We start from the raw sequence: 25,449 nt of genomic DNA, 5'->3' as shown, positions 1-25,449 counted from the left end.
TCTCCACTGTAGTGCAGAAGGGCAACTCAGAAACCAAGCTATAGTTTTATTTTATTTGATAGCATGTCAGATGTCGTCAAAGTTCTAAATACTGCTTATTTCAAGGAACTTCTTTCTTATTTTGATTCAATGCCGCTGAGTTATGTCTAGATGTATCCTTTGCCACACATTCTTTTCCATGTTTCCTCTCTATAAGCCATGACACCGAAAGTCTTGGGAAGCTTCGACTGTCCATGGTTTTATTGTAATTTCCTCACTCACTTTTCTTTCTACACATTTTATTCTTAGCTATTCATTGAAATGTACTTGGATGCTCTGTTCTTGCTGCTTAAAGTACAAAATGTGAATGATGCTTATCTGGATAGTACGGCTCAGTAATTAAGGAAGAAAAATTCTTCCAGTTCCTGTGAAAACCAGCCTTATTTTCAGTGGTCATAGACTCTGTGGAAGGTACCAAGTGCAGGAGCTAGTCATCATCATCTCACACATATCTAGAATTTGTTACTTCCAAAGGCACAATACTTCATTTGCTGCACCATTGTTCTGATCAAGGACAAGAAATAAGCACAAGCAATGTAATAGGTTTTCACTTCTATTGCCAATGTGAATCCCTGCTTCCTATGTTTTGTGTTTTGTGCTTCGTGATTTATGATTCTTTCAGCAATATCAATTCATGGCATTCTGTTCACCAGAACAGAAAAGGGCAGGGAGAGAGAGAAAAAGCAAACCTTTTTCTTCACCCATTTTACTTGAGTGTCTATGAAAGAAACATTCCTGTAATGTGCCACTACTCAAAGTCACAAATGCATTTGTGTGATTAAATTATGAACCCGAGTTGTCATTTGCAGGATTTAACATTATTGTTTCATTGGCACATGTCCCCCCAACCCACTCAAGCTTCTGTTGGACCATAGATATTGCTTTCAAACTGCACTTGCAACATTTCCCGGCCCATCCCCCCCACACACACACACTGGATAACCCTGATGCTCCCTAGGTCCCCGGCTGGGGACTGGGGAGGGAGAACGCCCAATGCCTGAGCCAAGGTCTACCCACATTTGAAATTTAATAAAGTCGTGGCCAATTTAATCCCATAGCACGTTGTCTTGAGTCGTTATTCCACATGATGGGGGGGACCGCTCGGGATCTGGGGACTCCGCCTGTCCACGCAATAGTTGTAGCTGTGGGAATGCTAAGCATACCATGAATCTTGTCTCTATAGATAGGGGAGATGAATAATTCACAAATAACGGACAAGAATCTCAGAGAATATAAATGTCCCACTAGGCTCACATCAACTCCCCATGACTCAGGTCCGTGTGTTCCAAGAAGTTGTATTTGCTTCTGATAATCAAACCAACAATTGTTTCTGCAAATCACTTCCTCCAAAGAGAAATAATATAACATAGAAGCAGGAGACTTGCAGTTTCTCAGCTCACTGAAGGGAACAGGTGAGCTCCCAATTCCTCAGTTGCTTCCACATTGCTCTGCACATATGACTAGACCTTAAAAGGAAGATGCTTGGTTTGGAGATTTCTTTCTCTCTTGTCTACTGACTACATTTCCTATTGCCAACTTTTGGTTCACAAGCCAGAAGCATGCATGAACCAAAGCAAATGTGGGTCCACTTGCTTGCTTTCTATTTTAACCTTTGTTGAACTTTTTATCTCTTTGATAATTAATTGGTAGATCAACCATATATATGATTGCTATGAAACACTGGCCTTCAAATGGCTGGTTGGAAATCCACTTCTGGCTCTCCGCCTGACCTCTAGTGGGTCACAATAGCAGGACTATCACCATACAAATATTTGATTAAAAAAAACAACAGTAACTGAGTCTCCAGTGGACTAAATGTGAGTCCTGGGTCTGAAAAGCTTGAAGACTACCGCTCTGGCATAAGTCCCTCTGTGCTCTTTGTGAAAAATGTCCATGTAAGTGCATACAGAACTGGAAGGAGTAAATCCCATTAAAATCAGATTCTTCTGGGAAAACAAACATGCATACAGTGGGCTTCCTTTTTGTTCAATTCTGTTTCTTTTTATCATAAACTGAATGTACATTTGATAAGTCATAACTTTGGTGTGTGAGCATTGGCCTGATAGGTCTATCACTTACAAGTGAAGTGATAAATGGCATACTGATAAATGTTGTTTTCCACCATAATCCTGACCATTGGTATAAAATAATCCATACTACTTGCCAACTTAATAAATAGCCTTAGCTCTTTACACAAATCTTCCTAGGGCTCATCCAGACTTTTGTGTCACACTTTCCAGGTAAAATGTGGGCTTTCCTGGGGAATGCGCCGTGAAATAACACCAATCAGACAAACAGTTTAAAGGCCGGAATTGTGCCTAGAAACTCAACACAAAAGGAAGCCTGGGTGAGCCCCTCGTCAATACTGTCCCCCCCCCCAATGGAACATCTGGTTATGCATAATCAATAAATCACATCATCCCAAATTAAATAAGATGATATACCCACGGAAGGAAAATCCAATAATAGTTAAAACTTGTACTGACCTAATCTCTGCTCCCCTAGGTGATAAGCTCTCTGATAAAATAAGGGATTTCAGAGAGGAGACTAGACCAAACCAGGACACTACCCCTATAGGATCGGGCGAGCAGAGCATAATTACAAATAGCTCAAGAAGCACACCTGTGCCAAAAGGAGAGAAGTCACCTACTATTAGGCAAAGGAAAATTACTGACTTCTTTAAATTTGACAACCCACCAAGATCAGCGTTCCCCCCTTCTCCATTGTGACTACCCAAACCTCAGTCAAATCCTCTCCCGTTCTCCCTTTTAAGCTGGAACATAGCAGGCTGGAAGGGGAAAAAATCTGACCCGGACCTTGTAAAATTAATAAACTCACACCAAGTAATTCTCTTGCAGGAAACACGGGAAGAGGGGAGAGTAGATATTAATGGTTTTGATGTTACATCATTACCGGCATGCCCATCAACTAAAGGAGGCCGGCCTAGCGGAGGATTAGTTATAGCAATTTCCTTGAAAATACAGGCAAAACTCACGCTTGTAAATGCTTCCACCTTTGCAATTACAGCCCTGATTACGGGGAAAAACTTTGAACTTGCTATAACAAATGTTTATCTTCCTCCTGGAGGCAACATTGCAGACTTATACAATAAATGGGGAATCTTGGAGGAACATCTTACTCTCTGTCACTCCAAATACCCCAATATACCCAATGTTGTAGCAGGGGACTTCAATGCTCGCATTGCAACAAACTGGGAGTCCTTAATCAAAGCCAAATGGTGGATAAGCCCAGAATTCATTAATGACCTCTCCCTCCATAATCAAAGACTTTCCAAAGACAAAAGGGTAAATGAAGCAGGAACCCTTCTTTACCAATTGGTACTACGTCTAAACTTAGTGATTCTAAACGGGAACTGCCCGCCTGACGTACCGGGTGAGTTTACACACATAAGCTCCTCTGCAAACAGTGTCCTGGATTATATGTTAGTATCTCATGACATATTCCCCAAATTTTCCCACTTTAAAGTTGAAAATATTCATCTGAGCGATCACCTACCGTTGGTCGCCACAATGACTATAGACTGGACCCCAGATGGAGATAGACACCCAACACATTTGATTACGAACTCAGCATTGCAAGTCAAAAGTATAAAATGGTCTGAACTACAGGCCCAAAAATACTCAGCATATTTCCAACAACGACTAAAACAAGCATACTCAGGCTTAATCGAGGATTATTACGATCATGATCAAACTCTAAGACTATTCTCGAACCTGTCGGAAGATCTAACGTCTTTTTTCTCTGTCCCGACGCATAAAATAAATCGATCACAAAGGAAGATAGGTGCACTGTGGTTCAATAGTGCTTGTAAACAGGCTAGACAACTTCTTGGTAACATATACAAAGAGTATAAAGCCTCCGGGGCAACGGTCCTGCCAAAAGAATATTTCCAAGCAAAATCGGCCTACAAGCAAATTCAAAAGGGAGCCAGACAGGAATGGCAAGCGAATCAATGGCGGGCAATCATAGAAGCCTCATCATCACGGAACTCCAGACAATTTTGGCTCCTGGTAAATAAAAGAACTAAAAGATACCCTTTAACTATTATCCCTGCCCCGGTTTGGGAATCTTACTTAAAAAACTACTTTGCCACAACTGACTGTACTGTTAACACAAGAGATGAATCTCAAGATCAGCTTCCCCTCTGGCCCCCCACCGATCCGGAAGACATCCATGACTTGATCGTTAAACTTAAAACAGGGAAAGCGCCTGGACCAGACCTGATCCCGGCAGAAGCTATAAAATACCACGCGGACTGGTGGGCCAAAGCCCTGGCAACCATCTTCGATGCCGTTAACAACTCTGGAATGATCCCGGAAGTATGGAAGGACGCTGTTATCGTTCCAATCCACAAAAAGGGCTCACCAGATGATCCGGGGAATTACAGAAATATCAGTCTGCTCTCAATAGTGGGGAAACTATATGCCCGCTTCCTGTTGAACAGACTTATTCAATGGGCTGAAGAGAAAAAAATTAATTGGGCCCGAACAAGCTGGATTCCGCCCAAAACAGTCAACAATAAATCATATTCTAATTTTACAGCATCTTGCCTGGAAATATTCCACCCCAAAGGGTGGCCAACTCTGTGTGGCATTCATTGACCTAAAGGCAGCATTCGATAGTATCTCCAGGAGCATCCTCTGGGAAAAACTCACCCGCTGGGGCATCGACAGAAGGCTTCTCTGGCTAATAATCAAACTCCATGAGAACTCAGCGGCTAGAGTGAGACTCACCCCGGAGGGCGATCTCACCAATTCAATTCCCATTAACAGAGGTGTCCGACAGGGTTGTATATTGGCTCCATTCCTGTTTAATTTGTTCATAAGCGACATGAGGACTCCCCTAATAGAGGCTCAAGAAAGGATTCATGCACCCCGCCTAGCACTTTATCGCTGCCCTTTGTTACTATATGCGGATGACGCTGTCATCCTTTCTTTTTCTAGAGTAGGTCTTATGAGGGCCTTAAAAAATTTTGGATCATATTGTAATGCAAATTCCCTTACAATCAATTATGAGAAATCTAAAATTCTAATTTTCTCAAAGAGCCGGAAACTCCATAATTGGAGAATTGATGGGAGAGTCATCGAACAAGTCTATAGATTCCAATACTTGGGAGTTTGGTTACAACATAACCTTAGATGGAAGGCCCATGTAGCCTATGTTACAAATAGAGCCAAAGCTATCTCCTTGGCGATCTTGCGATTTTTCTTCACCGATGGGGCCCTTCATATCCCATCGGCGTTGAAAGTCTTCAAGGCCAAGGTGATCCCGACAATTGCTTATGCCATCTCAATTTGGGGGACTTTTGTCAACTTATCCCACCTAGAGGTTATTCAAAATCAGTTTTTAAGAGGGATATTGAAACTGCCCAACTGTGTAAGTAATACAGCGCTACGCATGGAACTTAATATTGTATCCCTGGAAAACGCTCTGTGGAAGCACATACTTTGTCACTGGTTATCTCTATGGCACAATCTCCCAAACTTGTACTTGATACAATGCATGTGGAGAGATGATTTCCAGAGCCCATGGGTAAAAAATTTACAACTGAAAATTACGGCAATGGGAATCTCCCCATCCAAATTACTAGAGCAGGATATAGTTCCAGCTAAAAGAACAGTAACCTGTAAACTAGAGGAGATGGACTTGCAGCAGAAAATGGTCTTGGGCAATGGTACCTGCTCACCTCTAAACCTTGGTTTATTACCCCTCTTAAGGCTCCCAAACTATTTGAATTCCTTAACTTCTTCGGCTCATAGATATGCTTTTGTAAAGGCAAGATTCAACACCTTCCCATCGAACGTGCTGAGAAATAGATTCTCCAATGGACAGATATCGCTCTTATGTGATTGTAATTGTGGGGCACCGGAATCGTTGCATCACATAATTTTTGATTGTGCATTTCATTCATCGGCCAGGAGCAAGTTTCTTGCTCAATATCTAAAGGGAATTGCCGATGATACAAATGAAGCCAAACTGAGATATCTACTAAATGATGATGACCCCTTAAGATCACTCATGGTTGCCAGATTCTTGATCAGCGTTCTATCCCTAAAGAAGAGAAACGGACTCCTGTGCGGCTCGGATAATCCCTCTAAACTATGATCTATGTTTTAGGATGTAATTAGGTGATATCACCATTGATGTCTTCTACTAATTTATGAGTAGAGGGCGATGTTTATGTTACAAATTTAGTGTAATGTATGATGTTGGTCTTTTGTTTTATTTTGCTTTGGTTCTTGTCTGTTTTTTGTAAGTTTTGGCGGTTTTAAAATTGGAGTTTTAAGTACATTATGTTGGTATGGGAAACTGTTGTGTGATGGGCCAATGGCCGTAATAAAGTTCAATACAATACATCATCCCAAAACAAGGGGAACATAGTGCTCAAATCATATCATCCACATATATGTATGCAGACTTAATTTTTGCATTTATGTGTTTCAGATTGGTTACTGGAATGATATGGATAAATTAGTTTTGATTCAGCATGAGCCTACATTGGGAAATGACACGTCAGCTCTTGAGAACAGAACAGTAATCGTAACCACAATTATGGTAAGTTTTTAAAAGAAAGGAAGAAAGTGCAGGCCTGTAAGCCATATATTTGCCTGATTTCCCACAAAGTAAATATCAGAGTGGGCAAGTTAACAGAGGAGTGGCAGATAAAAGATCTTAAAATAACAATTTTAATATATTTTAAAAGTCCTCTTTGATCAAAACAAATTATTGCTGTATTTAAAATGTTTCAGTTACGCAGTATACCATATACAAAAAATGAACAGTTCTGAAATGAGAAAAAAGCTACCTTTCAGTAACATAGCCCTCTCTTTTTTTGCAATGCTTTCTGTTTTGTTTTTAAGGGGGGGAAACATAGAGGAATACATGTATCTGGTGGATGTTTGTTACGCATTGCAATTTGCAAGAAATGCAGGTTCCCTGACTCTTATAGCAAATAAGTACATTTTTGCTAGTTAGTTCATTTAGAACAATTTACTCATTTTTCTTTATGTGTGCAAAATGGAAACATGCGTAATTTTTGAAAGCATGTCTTCGAACAGAAGCCGATTCTTAGACACCAGTTCTGTAGTCATTTTAACCATGTCAAGATATCACTGAACAAAACCCACAGCAGCCACAATACATCCAAAGCTAAGCGCTTTTAAGTACCATTGATTTTGATGCATATGTACATGTTTAAAAGAGCAGTTCTTTTTCTTCGCACGGAAGGCAGGTGAGGGTCCTTCAGATGCTATGGGCCCCACTCCCCACTGTGCAATATGGTGGCAGAAATTTTCACCAGCGGACCTGGAAGCAGGCATCCCAGGGGAATGCTGAGTATGTAGAGAAGACCTTGGCTCCACCATAAACAAAGCTTCTTTTTTCCCTTGACACAGACCACAATGGGCTGAGACATTTCACCAACCCTAGATATGGCACATTTTCTCTGCCACTCTTATCATATGAAGGGGTTTTTTTTAAGGTGGGGAGGAATGGAAAAAGTTGGCCGGGGTGGGGGCACCTTTCTCCCAGCCCAAAATGACCTGGCATGGTTTAGGAAGTGACGACTCCTCTCCCATGAACTGCTGTGTCCTTCTCACCTAATAATCAGTGGGATATTAAAAAGTGTTGGACTTTGGATGGATTATGGCCAGTATGTTTTATATTATTACTTGTGACACTTACCATGGATTTTTACATTTTAAAAGTTCTAAGGAAATAATAAAAAATGTAACCATTTCCTCACAACTATCAGCAATAAAAAAGGGAATCTATAGGTCTCAGAATTGGTTCTTCTGAAAGCTGTACCTCTTGAAGGGAATAGCTAACCTATTTTTGTTTCTTCCAAAGTCAGGTGTGCCCTTTAAATTTGATGTGTGTCAAAGCAGACTGGCAAAGGATGACCTTTACCTGAATAGTCTTAATTCCACCACCCCCCCAAACTTGGTTTGTACTGCCCTTTTCACATATCTCATTAGAAAAGAATTGGGGTTATTCTCCCCAACCATTTCGGATGAGGTTTGTTTTAAGAAACACGGAGTGCTTTACATGGTGTTAGTCTTCCTTAACCAGATTTTTGTTTTTTTTAATTTTTATTTCTAAATTGATGATGAACTGAAAACAATCCAAGGTAAAAAGTGTGTGGGACTGGATTTCTCTGCACCACTAGCTGTTGCATTGTTTGTGAGACTTGAGTATGGTGACGCATTCATTGCCATCACAACAAATCACCTGTTAAGGATTGTCTTTCTAGGGTGGAAAGAACTAATATTGTGTTCAGAAATTATGAGTGTAAACCTAACCTAATTGCGTAATTCTTTTTTGCATGGGACTTATAAAAAAATGTATCTTTTTCCTTTGAAAAAAAAAAGACACAGTAATGGAAAAATCATACTTCAGTACAGTCCTCCTCTTTTCAGCCTCTGATGAAGAATCCTATTTTAAGAAATTGATCAAGGAAGAAAAGCGTCCCACGGTGCCGTGAACATTCCTAACTAAGGCTCAAGCATTAACCTCCAGTATAGTAGAATTGAGCTATATTTTTCCATATGGATTTCTGATCCTCTGACTGGATGACCAGGCACTGAACCATCAAGGAAAATAAAAAAAGCTCTGTGACTATTCTGAAATGCCTAAAACAGGTGGCATTCAATCTTCAACTTGGCCAAGCTATGAAGAAAATGAGGAGGATTTCAAGGCTTTCTCAGTTGCATTTTTCCCTCTCACGCCAGTCTTTAAATTAAGGCTTTCATACATGTACAGTGTAAATTATTGTAAAATACTTCCAAGTTTGGGAGCAACTAAGCAGTGCTTGCAGAAAGAGAAAGAAGCAGGATGCAAGGGAAAGAAACTGTTTAAAGTGTCTTGTCTCGTTTGCAGTGAAGCGTTTTGATGTGCATAATAAATGTTCTCTGCGAAATAACTCAACCAGTCCTAGGACTGGTATTTTCATTTTCCAAACCAAGGATCTGGATGAATTTTATGTAGCATGCCAAGGTTTCCCCTAGCATGCCATTTCAGAGTTAAACAAAACTATACAAAAGCCGGGGGGGGAGCCTTATTAAATGTTCAGTCTGTGCCCTTTCCATTGTGTTAAGGCTGAGCTTCAGCGTGCAGGTGAAAGTTACTTCTGTGTTGGTTCTCCGCTTGTAATGAGCTATTCATATGGAGTGGCTCGTGCACAGTGTCCAAACTTCTTCCCGTTGCCATGCACCAAATGAGGGATGGTCCGGACTTTATTCCCAGACCCAGAACCACAAATGTTGGTCAAGGCAGAAACATTTGCGTGTCGAGGTCCCCAAGCCACTCCAATAAAAACACAATTCACACAGAATTTTTGTTTAAGGTTTTTGGCATAATTTTGGCCACAACTTTATTAAAATACAAACAATGTGAGTGGTTGCTTAGGCATTGGTTGCGACTCTCTGACCCCGCATGGGGACAGACTGACATTCGCACGCCCAAGAAGTCAGAAAGGGAAAACATTTTGGGGAGAAAGATGGAGCTGGGTACCATGCCCTCACCTCTCCCCAAATGCTCCCAGGGGCTCTTGCGTGGCCCTAGCCCCTTGACAGGGGTTTGTACAAAAGCATGGCGAGCCCCTGGATTCCTTTAATGGAATACCCTTGCAGCAGCAGCATTGGAGGGGCAGGCACAGCCAATCCATGCCCCTTCACCAACCAATTCATAAAACCAATGCCTAACCGCAACCTTACAAGTTGTGACGATTTGCTACGCAGTAGGCAAAAACCAAATGGCACCAGTCAATCAGCCAAATGGGCAAAATTCCTACCAGGCCCCTGCCCCAAAAGCAGACGACCCCATGACAGGCATAGCAAGGTCAATGCGAACAACCCTAAATATAGGGACGGTGGGCGGGTGATCTGATGCGCGCAGCGAAAAGAGGAAGCTCAACGCTGTGCACAGGGAATAAAAGCCTTCTTGGCTGTCAATCACAAAATGGCAGCATCAAATTCTACCCAACGACAAGAGGAGCCCAATTGCAAATGTGGCCAACTACTTTTATGCACTCAGCAACAGTGGGATGTCTTGTTGGACCCCACCGCAACACATGCTCTCCATGAAGGAGAACATGCTTTCCAGAACAGAGCCGGGACTTGCTGCTTTCTAGCAGGGTTCTGAATTTAGGTTGGACCTAAAGATCGCCTTCCATAATCCAAAGGAGTTTCCTGTGATGAAAGGTGTCCTTCTGAAACGGAAAGACTCCTTTGCCTGAAGGACTCGTTCCATTGGAGGACGACTCCTTCTGTCAGAGGAACGGAGCCTTTAGATCCAACCTATTAGAGATGTAGCTTGGAAGATGGTGTGACGCAGTCCAGCAACACAGCAACATTCACACCTACTTCTCCTACCCATTTAGACTGGTATCTGATGGTGCTTAAACAATTAAGTCCAGTGCGCGGCACCCACTGCACATGAACAGAAAGCAACCTGCAGATGTATCCTGGACCACAGAATATACGGAGAACTCAGCTTATATCATATGTGTTTTGGTAAAACCAGGTGCTTATTACTAAGCTTAGTAGCCGAATGGTAACACCAATAAATAAATTCTCTATATTACTGTCAAATTACATCTCTTCACATGTAATGAAAAACCACGTGCCTGGTGTCATGACAGTAGTGCAGGGATGGCTGTAGAGCTCCATTTACTGCTGGGACTCGCAACTCCCATCATTACCAGCCAGCATGACCAAAGGTAGATTGTGATGTGGAGGGTCCCAGGCTCTCCACTCTGCAATACTATTTCCATGTCCTTGCCGTGCTTTATTGGCTGTGGGGACTGGGCTTTGTATTGCATAACCTTCTAGAGTCCCTTTGTGGCTTAGGGCCCTCGTATCTACGGGACCGCCTCTCCTGGTCTGCCCCGCAGAGGACCTTAAGGTCCATGAATAACCATAGTTTAGAGGTCCCAGACCCTAAGGAAGTCAGACTATCCTCTACCAGGGCCAGGGCCTTTTCAGTAATGGCTCCGACCTGGTGGAATGCTCTGTCCCATGAGACTAGGGCCCTTCAGGATTTAACCTCCTTCCGTCGGGCCTGTAAGACAGAGCTATTCTGCCTGGCCTTTAATTTGAATTTATTTCCCTTCTCTTCCCTCCCCCTCCCCTTTCATGAAGATCACCCGCTCTGAGACCTCACAGCTAATTCTCCCCTGGCCTCCTCGCTGGCCCAAGTAGGACCAATTCAGCCAGCCAGCCCTGGGGATTATCTAATGCTTATTTCCCCTAAATTTATTTTTGAATTTTATTTTTATTCATGTTTTATACTGTATTTTATGCTGCTTTATAATTAAGTGTTTTAAAATTGTTGTTAGCCGCCCTGAGCCCGGTTTTTGAACCGGGAAAGGCAGGGTATAATAAAATTATTATTATTATTATTATTATTATTATTATTATTATTATTCTGAGTAATACCCCTCCCCTCCCCACCCTCTCACTATATATAAGGGTCTGGTGACTTCTGTTTCAGTGTATCTGAAGAAGTGTGCATGCACACGAAAGCTCATACCAATAACAAACTTAGTTGGTCTCTAGGGTGCTACTGGAAGGAATTTTTATTTATTTATTTTGCTTCTAGAGTCCAGTAATGATTCAGCCCCATCTAGAACCGCCCAGGTTTCTGTCCCAGATTGCAGCTGCAGTGGAATTTCCCCCCACAAAGCATCTGGTATAAGAAGAGTTCGCCGTATGCTAGTTGAGTTGCAATCGATAAACGTGGCTACAGTCAAGGCCCAACTAATTAATTATATGCATTGAACCCCAGCACTTAACTCTGAAGGCAAACAGTGACCTGCGCTGGTTTGCAGCAACAGCATCGTCGCTCCCTTCAGCCACGTACTGTATATATACAGATCCATTTAATTAGCTGTGGTCTATCTCCAGAATCTTGTGAATGTGCTTTCTTCCGTAACGCGAGCAAGTGAAAAAGGCTGCTTTGAGTGACGTGTCCCATTCACTTCCCTCTTCATATTAAAGGAAAGTTAATTCAGTGCCACTGGGAAAAACAGGATTTGGGACTGTTTTGAAATTGGATCTGGGTCCATTTCTACATTTAATTAAATAGTTCCTAGGAATCAGTAATGCTCGGCTTTTCCGTTTCTGGAAGGCAGGTATCTATTTATTAGTAACTCTTTCCCGCATGGCATGTTTTAATAAAACATTTGGCAATTTGCTTAGTGTCCTCTGGTTTTGTATGTTCCTGTGCTTCGTTTGATGCAGTGCTATTTCATTCATAGACACAGGATATCAGTAGAATTCATCTATACTGCCCAAATCAGCATGTTCTACTTTTAGGAAACAATATGTTCTCTGGTTGTATAGCAGATGTGATTATCTTTTTGTTTTACCTTAATGTGAAAAAAATGAATTTGCTGTTAGTGGGGGTTTATTTAAAAAAGCTGATATAACAATAGAGAGCTTTAGTTAACATTTATGTAGCGTAATAATTCTTATTTTAATGATGTAGAGAACTAGATCACCTGCCGTGTTCTTAAATTACAAAGTCTAAAAGGGGGAGGATAAACATGTGAATTAATTATTGGATGCTAAAGAACAGTACCGAATCATGAACACCTAGTCTAAACCCAGACCCCAGAAACATCCCCTCATAATTCCACAAAATGATTCATAACAGACCCCAGATCCGCATAATGAAAACAAATGAATCCTTTCTTGAAAGTACATGCCAGCCTTCCCCAAACTGGTGTTCACCAGATGCTTTGGACTGCAATTCCCATCATCCCTGACCAGCCATGCTGCCTAGAATTGATGGACGTTGTAGTCCAAAACATCTAGGCTAGTATTCAAGAGTAGAACAGAGAGGGAGCTATTCCATTTTTGTTTTATGAGCGTTCCTTGCTAGTACTAGCAAAACCCCTTGGGTGGTATTCAACTAAGCGTTGCTCAGCATAGATCCACTGAACATAATAAACATAACTGAGTTAGATCTATTAATTGCAATGCATCTGCTCTGAGTAAAACTTAGTTGAATAACCCTCTGGAGGGCACCAGGTTGGGGATATTATGGACAACATCTCTGCTTCTTTTTCTCTCCCTTGTAATATGTTGAAACACCCAGGTGCATTTATCTGCTAATTTGGGGGGTATTGGCTGATTAAAGAAATCATAGTAGTAGTAGTTAATTAAATTTGTAAACCGCCCTATACCCACAGGTCTCAGGGCGGCACACAGGATGAAATCAGAAAATACAAAATAAAAATAAAAACAAAAACAACCCAATAACACTTTCCCCCAACACATTTTAAAACGGCATAGGATGTCAGTCATCCAAAGGCCTGGTTAAAGAGGAATGTTCTTGCCTGGTGCCTAAAGGTGTATAATGAAGGCACATACTTGATTTACAGTACAAATCCTATACATGTCTCTTCAGAAGTAAGCCCCATTGAGGTTTGGGGAGCTTACTCTGAGATAAGTGGGTTTAGCATTGCACCTGGGAGTAAGTCCTATTGAACTCAATGGGGCTTACTTCTGAGGAAATACGTATATAATTGGAGAGTGATGCTGCCAAAGTAAGCACACTTACTATGGAGTAAATTCTATAGAACACAATGGGATTTAATAGTAAATATGTCTACTGTTGTGCTGTAATTGTACATCTTTTAACTGAGTGTTTAATTGCTTCGATTTGCATATGAATAAAAACAATTGTTAGGAAGAAACAAATATGCTGAAGAAACATGTATACAATCTTGCTGAAGTCAAGCCATTTTAAGTGCAGCTGATTTGAATGGGAAAATTAATATTTTGCTTAAATTCTTGATACTGAAATTAATGGGATTTTGAAAGTGCTTTGGTTGGATCAGACATTTCTGTTTTGCTTTTAGAATATTTAGCAAGCTACTCTCTATAAAATAGCTGCAGCGTCTAGCTGCTAAACTACTGTTGGTTTGTTCACATGTGAACAAGTTTGTTGACATTTCCAGAACCCATGCCTCATTGTGAATCTGAATGGACAGTTCATCCCCATTCTATATGTGGATGGGACTAACATCAGCCTATCCTGCTTCCATGTGGATTCAAAATGGAGATTCTTTTACAATCCACATGATCATAAGAACATGAGACGAGCTGGATCAGGTCTTTGAGACTGAAACTAACCTCCGCCGATCACAGACCATAGCAAAAACTTTTGTCAGGGCTTTGAAGTATGCTAGTGCAGCTTCAGAACTGGGCCATGCAAGCTTGGGGAGGTGAAGGCAGGAGAGGCTAATCTGTTTAACTATACAAGAAGCCTGCAAAGGTCAGGGAGGATCTACGTAGGTGCTCAGATAGATGAACTAAGAAGGAACATTGGTTGTAACCAGTTCGGCTCCAGGTCTTGACCAATAGGTTCAGACTGCACAGCACTTAGCCTTAGCCGAAAAAGTGTGGAGAACTTGGTTCCTCCATATTTGCCAAACATAGAGGTGTAAATTGCCTTCCCACTGAATCCCATGGAATGTTTTATTATATATGACAAGGCGAATGATTATTATTATTATTTGCAAGACCGACCTTCAAACCTTTGATAAATGTCTTTTCTATACTTTAGCAAATGCTTTGAAGTTCTCTGGGAAGTGCAAGATTATTTTTTCTGAGTATAAATTAAGCATAGAGACAATATATTTCCTTTTCAAAAAATAAAAAAGACCATTCCCTAGTTTCTAATTATGAGCTGTGTACTAGCAAGTTTGTGAAGGATTTCTCTACACTGATAAATCTATTGTTGCAAAGCTGTATATTTTAAATGTTAACCATTGTTATAGATATCAGATTTCTGTAAGTAAAGCTTGTACCACTTTGATGATCTATGTTCATACTTTGTTACTAATCATTTGAAATGTGGATTTCCTGTGGAATTATATTTCATAAACCTCCTCCAGAGTGTTCTAATTTTATTGTAATTAGAAACTGCATCAGGCCAAATGGTGGGTGGATATCTTCTCAACACGTGTTTAGTTTTGTAGCCGTTGTGTGGCAGGAATAGAAATCAAAATGGGTTGCCTGATGGAGCCAACAATGGATTATGCATTCATCACATAAACAACCTATCTTTTTTGAGTAGTTGTGGCTATGAAGCCATCATTTGTTGGATCCCTTCACACAACATGGTACTGCGTTTACCCTGCTTTTGGTTCTGATCATCAAGTTTTGAAGGTTTTTGTATTGTTTCAAAGCCTGCTTAACTACAGGGACAAAAGACAATATATATGGGCACATCATGGAAAGCTAAACCTCTCCCAATTACGTTTTTAAGTACCCTAAGTGTGCAGAGTATTACGTCTTGCAAGGCACTATCTCTCTGCTGGATTTCTAGAAATGTTTCAGATATAACAGCTCTAAATGAGTTCCTGCAACTGCAATTTGGCCCGCGGGAGGAATAGGGTGATCTGATATCATTGCAAATGAGATAATGCATTTTTTATTTTTATTAATGCTTGGTCTTTCAGCTGCTTTTAGTGTCGAGATAGTTGCAGTTGCAAAAGTTTCACAACTTCCACAAATAAAGGTTGGGTGTACACATGCAATAGAATGAGCACGGAATGAGGTGGTAGGGGGAATAATGGAGTGAACCACTTCTCACTGTAGGGGTGTGGGAGTCAGTGGCGTAGCGTCGGTTGTCAGCACCCGGGGCAAGGCAAGTAATTTGCGCCCCCTAACCCGTGGATTTGCGCCCCCTAACCCATGGATTTGCCCTAACCCCAGATGTTGCGCCCGGTGCGGCCCGCCCCCCTTGCACCCCCCACGCTACGCCACTGGTGGGAGTTGCCTTTGGTCATCCCAACTGGCAATGCCATTCTTTCCAAAGGCAAAAGTTGAATACAAAGTGAAACAAGCTTGAAGGTACAGCATACACAAGGGCTGGCATTTTCTGTAAGCTTTGGTTATCATAGTCTGAACATGTAGCGTGTGGCCATTATCTCACCACCATATGGATACATATTAGTGTGTCTCCATGAAAATGAACCCATGCTCCTGTTTAGTTAAACTCCTGGCCATATCGATGCTTTGGCTGTTTATCTAGGTCGATGGTCCTGATATCAATTTGTCTGCATGTTGCAGGAGATTTCTGCAATAAGTTCTAGGGCACAGTTTCCATTCACCTGGCTAGTACTGTAGGACCTCTCCATCACTATATGAACTGAGAGTGTGCTGTAGAACAGGCACAATACCTCTGAATCAGCACACTGCAGAAGAAAATTGGTAAATATGGGGGAATCTACTTTTCAAGGAAGAGGCTATTATTGATCTTTTAATTGAGAATCCCATAATAAGCTTCCTGAGAACCCCAGAAGCCGCAAGAACACATAAGAACAACCATAGTTGGTAGTGTCATGCTCCAAATGATGAATGCTCTCTGGTTTACACAATATTGACCTTGGGAGCCCATTATTTTCATTGAAGACGGAATGAAAGTTTTCTTGCTTTCCAAATAATTCCAGCATCATAGTCCCAGTAAATATCTGAGTCATTCCTATTTTGGCTATGTATTATTGCATAATCTGTTTGGACAGGACAGAAATGAAGGGGGCTGCTATGGCTATCCTTTGAAGGCACAACGTTTGCCAACTGTTGCCACAGCTCAGCCCAAATGAGAGTTGATGAGAAACTGTTGGCAAATGGTGACTTTAATGGCAACAACCTCTGTGTCTTTTATCTGGTCATCAGATGTAAGTGATGCGGCACTACCAAACACCCCCCTTTTTAAATGAAATCTTAAATCTCTAATATTAGAACTGATACATTGGGTAATGCAGGGATGCTGCTACATAAGGTATTGAAAACACAAAGAAAAGGCATTGACACAGTGTCAAAATGAAGATGTACCATGGTGAAAATACCATCTTCCCGATATATTTCTCCATTTGCCTATAATGGTTATAATGACTTTTCTGTGTTTGCTTGTGACGTAATAATGAATAATTTTCCATTCCGCCCTGCATTTTTCACAGGCAGAATCATTTCCATTTCACTGCAATTCATGTTCTGCCAAAAACGACGTTAATTCACCTTGCTGTCTACTGGGGGGAATGGTGTTTACACGATTAATTATATAACTTGTGTTATTTACATAACTAATTGTGTAACTTATGTAATCCCGTTGTCTTTACATGTTCCACTCATTTCAGTGCAAAGAAAACACAACACATATGTGGCTGCGGGAGGGGATAATCAATCTGCGGGTTCAAACCACAATAGCAACAGTGACCACCGGTCGCATTCACTATCCTGAACATAGGATGAATCAGTGAACATTGCCAGCTTCCACTCCCTTTTTCATTGTCATCAGAATTCACAGACATTGCTGCTTAGAACTCATTATTTGGGTTTAGGGAGTTCCAAATTCAACACCAAACAACATGCCCTCTTGAAAAAAAGATCTCTCATACTGGAGCCTGAGAACATGAGGGAGCCTTTAAGAGCAGACAGTACTGGTCCATATGGACCACTCCCCAAACTTGATAAAAGGCTACTACATATATGTTCAGACTGCATTCAAAAATGGTACCTTTGAAATGCCATGTAAATCTCCGCATGGTTCTTGGATTTTTGACTTAATACACTATTTGGAACTCCCCCTGGCTACATGTGGGGAAGGAGAAATGATCTCACAACCACATTTGAGAACTCGGGGGAGGGGAGCTTTAGGAGGAAAGAGAGGGAAACAGCTTTAAGAGAGCAATGAGACACGTGGGAAAAGAAGCACTATGATGGTTGACCTCGTTTGTTTTGAAGATTGATTGCAGCAAATTAAACTATAAGTAAAAGAACAGAATTCTGAATCTCCAAGGAACAGAAATTGAATCTACAGATCTGAGTCTTTGGATGCAATCTTTCCTTATGTTTCACTTAAATGGAGGACTGCGTGATTGAAATTTACACACTAATCAGCTAAGGTGTGGTTGATTAATTGGTATGGGTTGATTTTAATCAACAGGGCTGTGAATGAAAAGCATGCTTGTTTACTTGTTTTTAGTTCTCTTTAAGTTCTGCTTGTATTGATTCTATAGGGAATGAAAATTTAAAAAAATATTAAAACATTCCTAATGGTGGGTTGGATCCAGAGACGTACTCAGCAGGTATTTGCTGGCTCAGGAGGAAAGAGAGAAATAGGCTATCTCCACTGCTTACGCCTTCCTGCAGCCCTCTTTGCTCCCTGAAAAACTATAGAGGGTTGGCCAATCCTCCAGAGCAGCATTAAACATAGTGCAGGGGGGCAGGGCTCCTCTATCTCTGCCATGGAGCCTCTGCTGGATCTTGGAGCCTTCCATGAACAGAAGGAGCAACTTCCACTCATAGAAAGGCCTGTCTGGATCCAACCCAGTGAGTGCTATTTTGCTTATTGAATTATAAGGGGTAGCTGATGCTTCCTTCAGCGTATTGAAAAGGCACCTATACCCAGGGGTGGTTCTTTTTGTAAAATTATTCCAATAGAAGTCAATAAGTTATCCATATAAACAAAGGTGTTAAAATATGGTTGTAAAGAAATTGATTTTTAAAGCAACTGGTCCATTAATTTTGTCGTTCTTATTATGTGCCCAAGGATAAAAAAAAATTCTAAATTGGGTTTTGGATTTCAGCTGGACAAGTGTATGTCATATGTTGCAAATTTGATTGATAGATAGATAGATAGATGATAGATAGATAGATAGATAGATGATAGATAGACAGATGATAGACAGATAGATAGATTTCCTATGGATTTCTTTTTCCATTTTGTGATCAGTTCAATAATATCTGATGTGACCTTCCAATATGACACAGCTGGTGGTAAATAACATGTACCTTTGGACAGGCTATGCTATATGTTTATCTTTTACAGTTCTCCTTCTTTCATTGTAGGAAGCCCCATATGTTATGTGGAAAAAAAACAGAGAACTGTTTGAAGGGAATGACAAGTATGAAGGATACTGTGTAGACCTGGCATCAGAAATTGCAAAGCATATTGGCATCAAGTACAAAATTGCTATTGTTCCTGATGGAAAATACGGAGCAAGGGATCCAAACACAAAAATCTGGAATGGGATGGTGGGAGAACTGGTGTATGGGGTAAGCATATCTATTTTTGATGCCAACTTTTGCATCAACTTCTCATGAGTGTAGTTGTCATGTAGGGTTATATATGTCCCAGCGATTGTCTGGCTCTTTTCTCGGCAAATGTTGACATATGAATGTTGACAATCCCTGATGAATAATCTAAATATTACCTCCGAGCTGTAATAGACATGCAGGTGGCACGCCACAACCTCTTTTATAAACTGTGCATGTATGTTCAGGAAATGCTTCGCTTGGAAAGAAAATTGCATTTCCATTCTGGAAGGGACATTAAAACAATTTCCCTGTTGATGGATCATTTCTCAGAACATTTAAACTAGTGAGTGTGAACGTTCCCTTTTAATCACTTAGAAAATATGGAAATGCATCTTGACACTACAAGTGAACTACTGAGGTATGAAAGTGTACACTGAAAAGCAGAATGATAAGGCTGCCCCCACCTTCTCATTGCTGGGCAGGGCTGCAGCTCAACTGGTGGAGATAATGGTTTGAATACAAAAGCTCCCCAGTTCAATCCTGGCAACTCTAGAACTGGAAAAGACTCTGATCTGAAGCTTATCAGTGTAGACAGCAATGAGCAGTGGTTGGACCAGTGCTTCCCCCCAAAAAAAAAATGTTTAGGGGTACTCTCATTTTGACTCAAAAGTACAAAGATTCACAAAATGTTTAGGGGTATGCGTACCCCCCAGAAAAACAGCACTGGGTTGGACTATGTATACGGCAGCTTTGGATGCTCCTATTCTGGTTTCAGCAGACAGCCAAGACTCTTTCATCTGATAAGCTCCCTCAGCAGCAAAGGTTTGGTTCCAACAATCTCTGTGCGGTGTAGACAGGAGCCCTGCTCTGCTGTTTAGAATGAGTGAAGAAGAAAGAGAAATTTTCATTTATCAGCATAACTTTGTGAGCAGGGCTGGAGATGCTTTGAAGACTGGGTGGTTCACTGAGTGACTGAGGATGGTTGGGAGGTGATCATATAACCATAGAATTGTAGAGTTGGAAGGGACCACAAAGATCATCTAGTTCAATTCCCTGCGATGCAGGAGTCCCCAGCGTGGGACTCAAACCCACAACCCTGAAGGGTCTCATGCTCCACCGATTGACCTATCATCTGATGTCCTTACACTTTTGAATATACCTGTGCATGAGAAAGCAGGATCATGTTTGGAACAGCCCTCCACCTAGGATGATCCTTCACTTTAGCCAAACCCATTTTTGGTTCACTCCCAAACACAGATTGGAGGCAAGCCGTGAAATCCTTGTAACAATACCCAAAGCTTGTTTTTTTGTTTATTTGAATTCAAATATATTTTCGTTTTATATTGGTACACAGCACAATCCAATGCTTATTTACTCCAAAGAAAAATCCATCTTATTCCTGAGTAATTGTGGATAGGATTGCAGACTAGGTCTGAAATTTTAAACACACTTGCAATTCATGAATCTTTTGCTCAATGTGGGGCTCAGACCCACAACCCTGACATTAAGGGGTCTCATGCTCTACCAACTGAGATATCTAAAGAAGACTGTCCTGCAGAGCTAGGGGATCCTTGCTGTTTTTCTGATGAATCTAGATGACTAAAATATTATCTGCACAACACTATAATCTTTAGTGATGAGCTTATTCATCAAAGCACTTTCTAGTGATGAATGCAATTAGCTACCTTTTGCAGGTGTTCTCAAAATCTCCAGCAGTCAACTCCGGTTAAATATTCATTCTTCTGCCATGGAATGTTATCCACTCACTGCATGATGAATAAGGAGGTCATTGCCCATTTCTGTCAAAGTCTAACAAAGAATGAGGCTCTGAAGTTCAAGTAATTTATGCTGCATTTTGTTAAGCTTCCTTGAAAATGAATATTTGAGAAGGAAAAAAGAGAATGTGAATTAAGCCATTGAAACAGGCGGCAGCATTCAAGAGGTTCCACACTTTACACCATGCCTTTTTATTGGATATCCATATTTTCTTTATTGCTTAGTCAAAATGGGAAATGCTGATAATGAGCCTGACTCATTCTGATAAATGGAGCCATGCACTCTTAAAAGACCAGAGCTTTCCAAACTTTTCATGTTGGTGTAACACTTTTTAGACATATCATTTCGCGACACAATTTTACTAGGAAACCAGAGGTTAAACTAACCCCTTATAAGAGCATTCGCATGACACACCTACACACTGTAGCTGACACACTAATGTGTCGCAACACACAGTTTGGAAAGCTCTGTTCTAGACACTGTTAAAGCTCTTCAGAGCTGATGGCACTGGCTGCAGTCCAAAGCCCCATGGAACTCCAGGCTGCACACACAAATGGCTCCACAAGCAAGGTAACATTTGAATGTGCTTTGTAAGCACAGTGGGAATGTACATAGTGTGCAGAGAAGTGCTATACAGGCTAGATCACTGCCTGGCCTCCCATAGGTTAGTTCAAAATAAGCACGATGCTTTAAGTTAGTTCAAGATGAGGTGAGTATTTGAAAAATCAGGTGAAAAGCAAAAGACAAAACCCGGTTCAATTGGCATGACCTGTTTCTATTTCCAGGCAGGTTCAGACCATTCCAGTTCATTCCCCTGGATCAGGTGTTTCCTGCCACCACCAAGACAGAAAGATAGGAAGTGCTCTACTTTTTTCAAGGGATCTGTGTAAAAGTTGGATCTAGCAGAATTAATCTGAGCCTTGAGAAGAACACAGAGCTGAAAGAGGAAGTGAGAAAGACTGTCATTCGTTCAACTTCCTCCTTCAGCTCCAGGTACTTTTCAAGGTTCATGATCAAAGAGGCATTGATGCTACTAATAATAGATTATAGAATGATATTTATGCAATAAGAATACACACATGTACATGTGCGCGCACACAGTCCCCTATTCACTTTCTTTTGTTTCCATTTTGGCCTTTAGTTTTAAGAGGGCAAAAGTCTAATGCATCCATTTGTTGCAAAACAATTTGTGCCATTTCGTGTTTCTCTAATCTGTAGTTGTTTGGGTTCTCCTTCTCTTTGCAGAAAGCAGAGATTGCTGTCGCGCCTCTGACCATCACTTTGGTACGAGAGGAGGTTATCGATTTTTCTAAGCCCTTTATGAGTCTGGGCATATCCATTATGATCAAAAAGCCTCAGAAATCTAAACCTGGAGTGTTTTCCTTTCTGGACCCCTTAGCCTACGAGATCTGGATGTGCATAGTCTTTGCCTACATTGGGGTCAGCGTTGTCCTGTTCCTGGTGAGCAGGTTTAGTCCATATGAGTGGCACACAGAGGAGCCAGAGGACGGCAAAGAAGGGCCCAGTGACCAGCCTCCCAATGAATTTGGCATCTTCAACAGCCTGTGGTTCTCCCTGGGTGCCTTCATGCAGCAAGGATGTGATATTTCTCCCAGGTTGGTATGAAATGATATCTCTGTTTTTAAAAATGTATATTTTATTATCAGCAGTGAGGATACACAATACCATACACAAGAGGCAGCCACTTGCTTGCTGATGTTTTAAAATTGATTCTTCTGTTCATTAACGTGTTCCGAGTAATTGTCTCCCTTTCAAATCAGACAGCCATATTGAATCATTTTGAACCTTTTGTACGTTTCAGGTTCTTGTAGTTTTTAAAGTTTCACGGAGATTCGTTTTATTTTTGCAAAGCAGGGATTCTGTTAATGGCAATAGGTAGGTACAGCCAATTGGCAACTCCTGGGTTGGTACTGGGGGGAAGAATTGTAATGGATATTCTATCTTTAATGCTGCATCTCTATTTTGGATCTGGAATGTACCGTACTTATGTATGTTGTTTGTAAATGTTCACGCTTGTACGTAATGTTATGCATAGGTGCGCTACAGCTGGGAAACCCTTACAACTAGGTAACATCAAATTTATTATGGCATATGATCACTCAGGAGCTTGTATTTTGTGTGTCTGGCAACTAGACCCGTATGGAAAGCAGAATGTGTCCCCCCAAAACACAGGCGTTGGCCAGCTCTGGTTTGGGATGAAGCCAGCAGCCTCCGTATTATACGAAGACAATATGAAAATGCTTTCCCATTGTTCCCAGTGCATTTCAGTTGCTCTGTTTTTCCATTTCTTGAGCCAAAATGCTACTGCTGTGGGAAATCTTTATTTCACTGCTACAGTAGGATCCCTCACCCACCAAGTAAGGTGGGAGCAAGAGATGTCCAGGGCATAGTACAAAGAACTCTAACACATCTTCTCAAAGAAAGTACTTTAAGCTAACTGGTTATATTTTTGTCATAGCATGCACACATTGATCATGCACACTTATCAACAGGTACATTCCTACACTATCTACCTTTGAAGTAGCCTCTATTCCATTGCCTCGACAGCGGTCCCTCCCTCTTATCTCCAACCTCACTCCCCGTCCATCTCACAACTGTTGGGTTGCATAAACATTAGGCATTCCACATGTCCACTCTTGGCCTTGCTCAAATGTAGGCAATCTTCAGACAGCTGCATTGTCTTAAGTTATTTCTTCAGACTCCCAAAGGTAATATGGAAAATGCAGCAGGTGGAACGTAAATTAGAGAATCAGAATTTAGGGTGCAACCATGCTGTACAGAAATCAATATCAAAACCTGCATAATGGAGTACACACTTAGGATACAGAGCAGAGGATGTTTGTTGGACGTTAGTCCTGCCGAAACTAGGGATTTCATGAGGCCTGGACTGCATTTGAATGAGTTTCTGTTTTTGTGTTGAAATGTGCTTTTCCCCCCCAATAGTGGAGTATTATTTGTCAAACGTGCATACAACTTATGTGAAAAACAAAGCGATTTTGCTATTTTTCCCAGGGTCCCAGACCCAAAACACTACCTGAAAGGAGTCCCAATCGGTTTCTTATTTCAATAGGACTTAAGCATCACTGATTTTCTCTGAGTAAGGACTGTTCTCATTCATTTCTAGGCAAAACCTGGCCACAGATAGCAGTGTGTCTGTTTGGGTGTCTATAAAGTCTAGACTTTATAAAGTTAATGGAGTTGAAGGGTTTATATCTAGTACTGCGGTGTAAACAGTTTTCAAAGACAGTCAATTTTGCTGTGAAAATCCAAAGAGTTCTTCCTGATGGCTATCCAATTGGATACATATAGACCATGTTGTCTATAACTTACTTAGATGTGGCAGGCATCTTTGTGTTGAATTCTTTCATAGAATGTCCTAACAAATACAGAGCACGCTGGATTCTTTTTAAGCATACCTTGCTAAGTATGTAAGAATATGTTCCTGGAATACAGAAGGTAATTTAGCCTGGCTGTTTTAAAAACTTCCAACCTTCACTCAGTCCTTTCTAGAGACCTATCTGCCAAAGAACCCTGGCACAGTACTTAGGATTCCATCTCAGACCATGTACAGCCGGGTATTTTGAGACTCACTAACTGAAAATGTGTCCTGCAAGCCATTCAACACACCCCCTTACTGACAGGAAGATGAGTCGTGGTGGGCAAACTGTCTTTCAAAGAAGCTTTTCTTCAGCGAATTATATTTTCACAAGGAGCCTTGTTATTCCCCTGAATGCAGTTTGAAAACCACTGAACTCCAGCCGCTGTAGCAGCTGCTTTCTCATTTGAGAAATATAATTAAAACTCAGAGGTATATTGCCTTTCTATTTATACGCCACACTCACTGTATCCTGGATTGAGCACCGGATATCAGGAGAAGCTTGGTTAAACAGAACTTTGGTCCTGTTACGTTTCAGTCCCAGTTACTGCTGCTTGGCGAATAAATTTCCTGTAATAATGGTGTCTCTCACTCTCTCTCTTTCTGTCTCTCTCTCTTTCTCTTTCTCCTTGGTCAAAAGATAGGAAAATATGCATTATCTTATTCATGTTTAGATCTCTCTCAGGTCGCATAGTTGGAGGTGTGTGGTGGTTCTTCACACTCATCATTATTTCATCATATACCGCTAACCTTGCGGCTTTCTTGACTGTTGAGCGAATGGTCTCGCCCATAGAAAGCGCAGAAGACCTTGCCAAACAAACTGAAATTGCATATGGGACACTGGACTCTGGGTCGACGAAAGAATTCTTCAGAGTAAGTTGGCATGCCTACTAGGTTCTTGTTTCCCTTGCTCTACCTGGGAAGCGTTCGGAACTCAGTCGGAATAATGATGCATTATGGAAAATCAGATTTGTGGTCTTGTAGCTCCAACAATATTGACATTGTGTTTTTTGAAACTCCAATGCCACTTGTTGGCATTTGCAATCATTTTAATTTGTGGCAAATATATTGATCTTGACATGTCAAGCTAGGAACTGCCCTTAGGGACTGTAGAGGCAGAGGTAATTAATATAGCATTGCTCTGCTAGCTGATTGCAAACCACA

General features: G+C 41.1%; 1 protein-coding gene across 6 annotated transcripts in view; it reads left to right on the top strand.

Annotated features, from left to right (window-relative positions):
* The window catches only part of GRIA4 (glutamate ionotropic receptor AMPA type subunit 4), a 229,062-nt gene that overhangs the window by 168,069 nt on the left and 35,544 nt on the right, over positions 1 to 25,449 (top strand). For 5 of the 6 annotated variants that reach the window (XR_014546993.1, XM_083609036.1, XM_083609035.1 and 2 more), the window contains exons 9-12: positions 6,505 to 6,615; positions 18,924 to 19,130; positions 22,134 to 22,504; positions 24,960 to 25,158. Coding sequence is in view for 5 of the 6 variants with exons in the window: in XM_083609036.1 (XP_083465162.1) it covers positions 6,505 to 6,615; positions 18,924 to 19,130; positions 22,134 to 22,504; positions 24,960 to 25,158 (888 nt within the window). In the remaining variant the exon portion in view is untranslated. Of the gene's footprint in view, positions 1 to 6,504; positions 6,616 to 8,477; positions 10,621 to 18,923; positions 19,131 to 22,133; positions 22,505 to 24,959; positions 25,159 to 25,449 lie in introns of those variants that run through there. The other variant, XM_083609039.1, reaches the window with a different exon arrangement.

Source organism: Podarcis filfolensis, assembly GCF_964270895.1.
Source record: "Podarcis filfolensis genome assembly, chromosome: 4".
NCBI lineage: Eukaryota > Metazoa > Chordata > Lepidosauria > Squamata > Lacertidae > Podarcis > Podarcis filfolensis.
This window is presented reverse-complemented; position numbering and strand designations above follow the sequence as displayed.